Raw genomic sequence first — 1,948 nt, forward strand, 5'->3', positions numbered from 1 at the left:
AAAGAGAGCCGGTCGCACCCGCACTGCAGTAGGCTGTTAGCCGTGCGCAGGGGGAGGAGGACCCGGAACCTCTCTTTGTGGACCAGTGGTGATGTCAAGCCGTGAGCTTTGACTCGGAGCTGAGACCGACCAGTAAACATCAAATTTTCCGCGTAACACCCCCAACCAACCATAACAGCAGTCGTGGTCCACATCGCGCACTTCTATCTCACACTTGGGTTCCGCCCAAAACTGAGAACCTGAAATTGTTACCGCCTCACGCCCCAACAGCGGAAGAGTGCCCGCACTCGCTATTATCACTAGCGGGTTCTGTCCAAAACTGACCATCTGCAATTGTCACCGCCTCAATCACCAGTGGTCCCTGGCTCTGTCATTACGGTGGTTGGATGAAAATAAATACGTTTTCGTGGGTGTTGTAAATCTTATTTGTCTTGGTAGTTGTACAAACCAAAAATCACAACAATCGTAACTTCTCCAAACAGTTTTCAGAGGTGCCGACGAATGATGATTTCGTCAGGATTCTTCGGATCAAGTGTCACCGTAAACGTGGCACCTGATTGTGGCCGTGACGGCTCGTAAATTACCATATGTTGGTTATCCGACACCCGTTCACCATTCCGGTGCACGACAATAGGCGTCGGGCAATCGTCATCGTCGGAAACACACTCGTCCACACTCTCCGATGTGTCAGATTCCTCCACTTCGAGGTCGTCTACTTCAATAACCCAGCAAAGCTGGTCTGTGAAGGACTCTTCCCATTCATCGTAATACTCGTCGTAAGTCAAAATTGAGGAGGTGCGGCTAGTAGGTAGTTTATCCAGGACAGGTTGGTACAGGGACGCCATCAGCGTTCCTTCTGTGATGCCCTGGTATTTTGCAGCCGATGTTATAAGGTTCGGCAGACGACCAGCCAACATATTGTTCATGGCTACCCGGTAGTAATTGAACGACGGTCGCATTTTGATGTGGCACGGTTCGACTTCGCTACTTCCCGCAAACAGAAAGGGCGAAGCCAATCTTCGTTCGCTCCTGTTGCGGTAGAGTGAAACGAACCTCCTCACTACTGCTTTTGTGGACTGTCTCCACCTCATGTGCACCGCGCCATCGTTGCCGCGTGGAGGCAAAACCACGCTTCCATCCGCTGCGAGTAATGCCGCCACACTCTCCATAGTCAGTTGCAACAAAATCTTCTTCCGCGAAATCGGCTCGTTGATTAGTAGCACCCTGACAGTGTAAATACACGCCCTGAGATACGACATCTCTCCATTCATAAACGAAGCTATTTCCTTCGTAAGATCGAAACGCTCCGCTGAGCGGAGGAGCTCGTTCCACTTAGTGGTGTCGTGCTTGACGCCCTTCTGATGGCTGTACTCCATCTTTTTAAAGTCTCTAGCAGCGTCACGGATAAGATTGCAAATCGGCTCCGCAACCGCTGTCGTAGATTCTAAGTAATTAGCGACCGCATACAGAATGGACCGCGCACGCGAAGGCCCAAAGTTTAACTGCGTTATCAACTCGATCATCTTGTTAGCACCTTCCTCGGTAGCCAGGCACGCCATAAATGCCTCCTCTGACTTAGCATCCATCAAATCAGCCGCAATCTGGATTTGGTACAGAACGTCCTTGCGTTGATAGCAATCGACTGTGATCTTCGCATGTTTGAATTTATACGCAGTCATCGTGGTCAAAAAAACAACACAACCGCCTTCTGCGCCAAAACGGAGGCCCAGTCGCACACGCGAGCGCCCAAAGTTTTACTTCGCTGTCAAGTTGATAGTGGTAGTAGAATCTTCCTAGGTCGCCAACTAAGGACGACGAACCAAACCCCCTCAATAAACGTGTCCGGTGCGGATTTTCTCGTTGCGGAGCGTCGACATCGGGGCGAGTATGCCTGAAGATCACCAGGACATCCAGCAGGCTCAAAGGACGAAGCAACCCAGCCCCAAAG

At 50.9% G+C, this 1,948-nt stretch overlaps 1 protein-coding gene across 1 annotated transcript; it reads right to left on the minus strand.

Annotated features, from left to right (window-relative positions):
- Positions 1-485: 485 nt before the first annotated feature.
- On the minus strand, positions 486-1,679 carry GNI_196870 (hypothetical protein; the record flags this gene model as incomplete). Its single annotated transcript, XM_011135414.1, has 1 exon — positions 486-1,679. The coding sequence occupies one exon, from the start codon at positions 1,677-1,679 to the stop codon at positions 486-488; it is 1,194 nt and encodes a 397-aa protein (XP_011133716.1).
- Between the last annotated feature and the right edge of the window lie 269 nt (positions 1,680-1,948).

This window comes from Gregarina niphandrodes (genome assembly GCF_000223845.1).
Source record: "Gregarina niphandrodes unplaced genomic scaffold scaffold00097, whole genome shotgun sequence".
Classification (NCBI taxonomy): Eukaryota; Apicomplexa; class Conoidasida; order Eugregarinorida; family Gregarinidae; genus Gregarina; species Gregarina niphandrodes.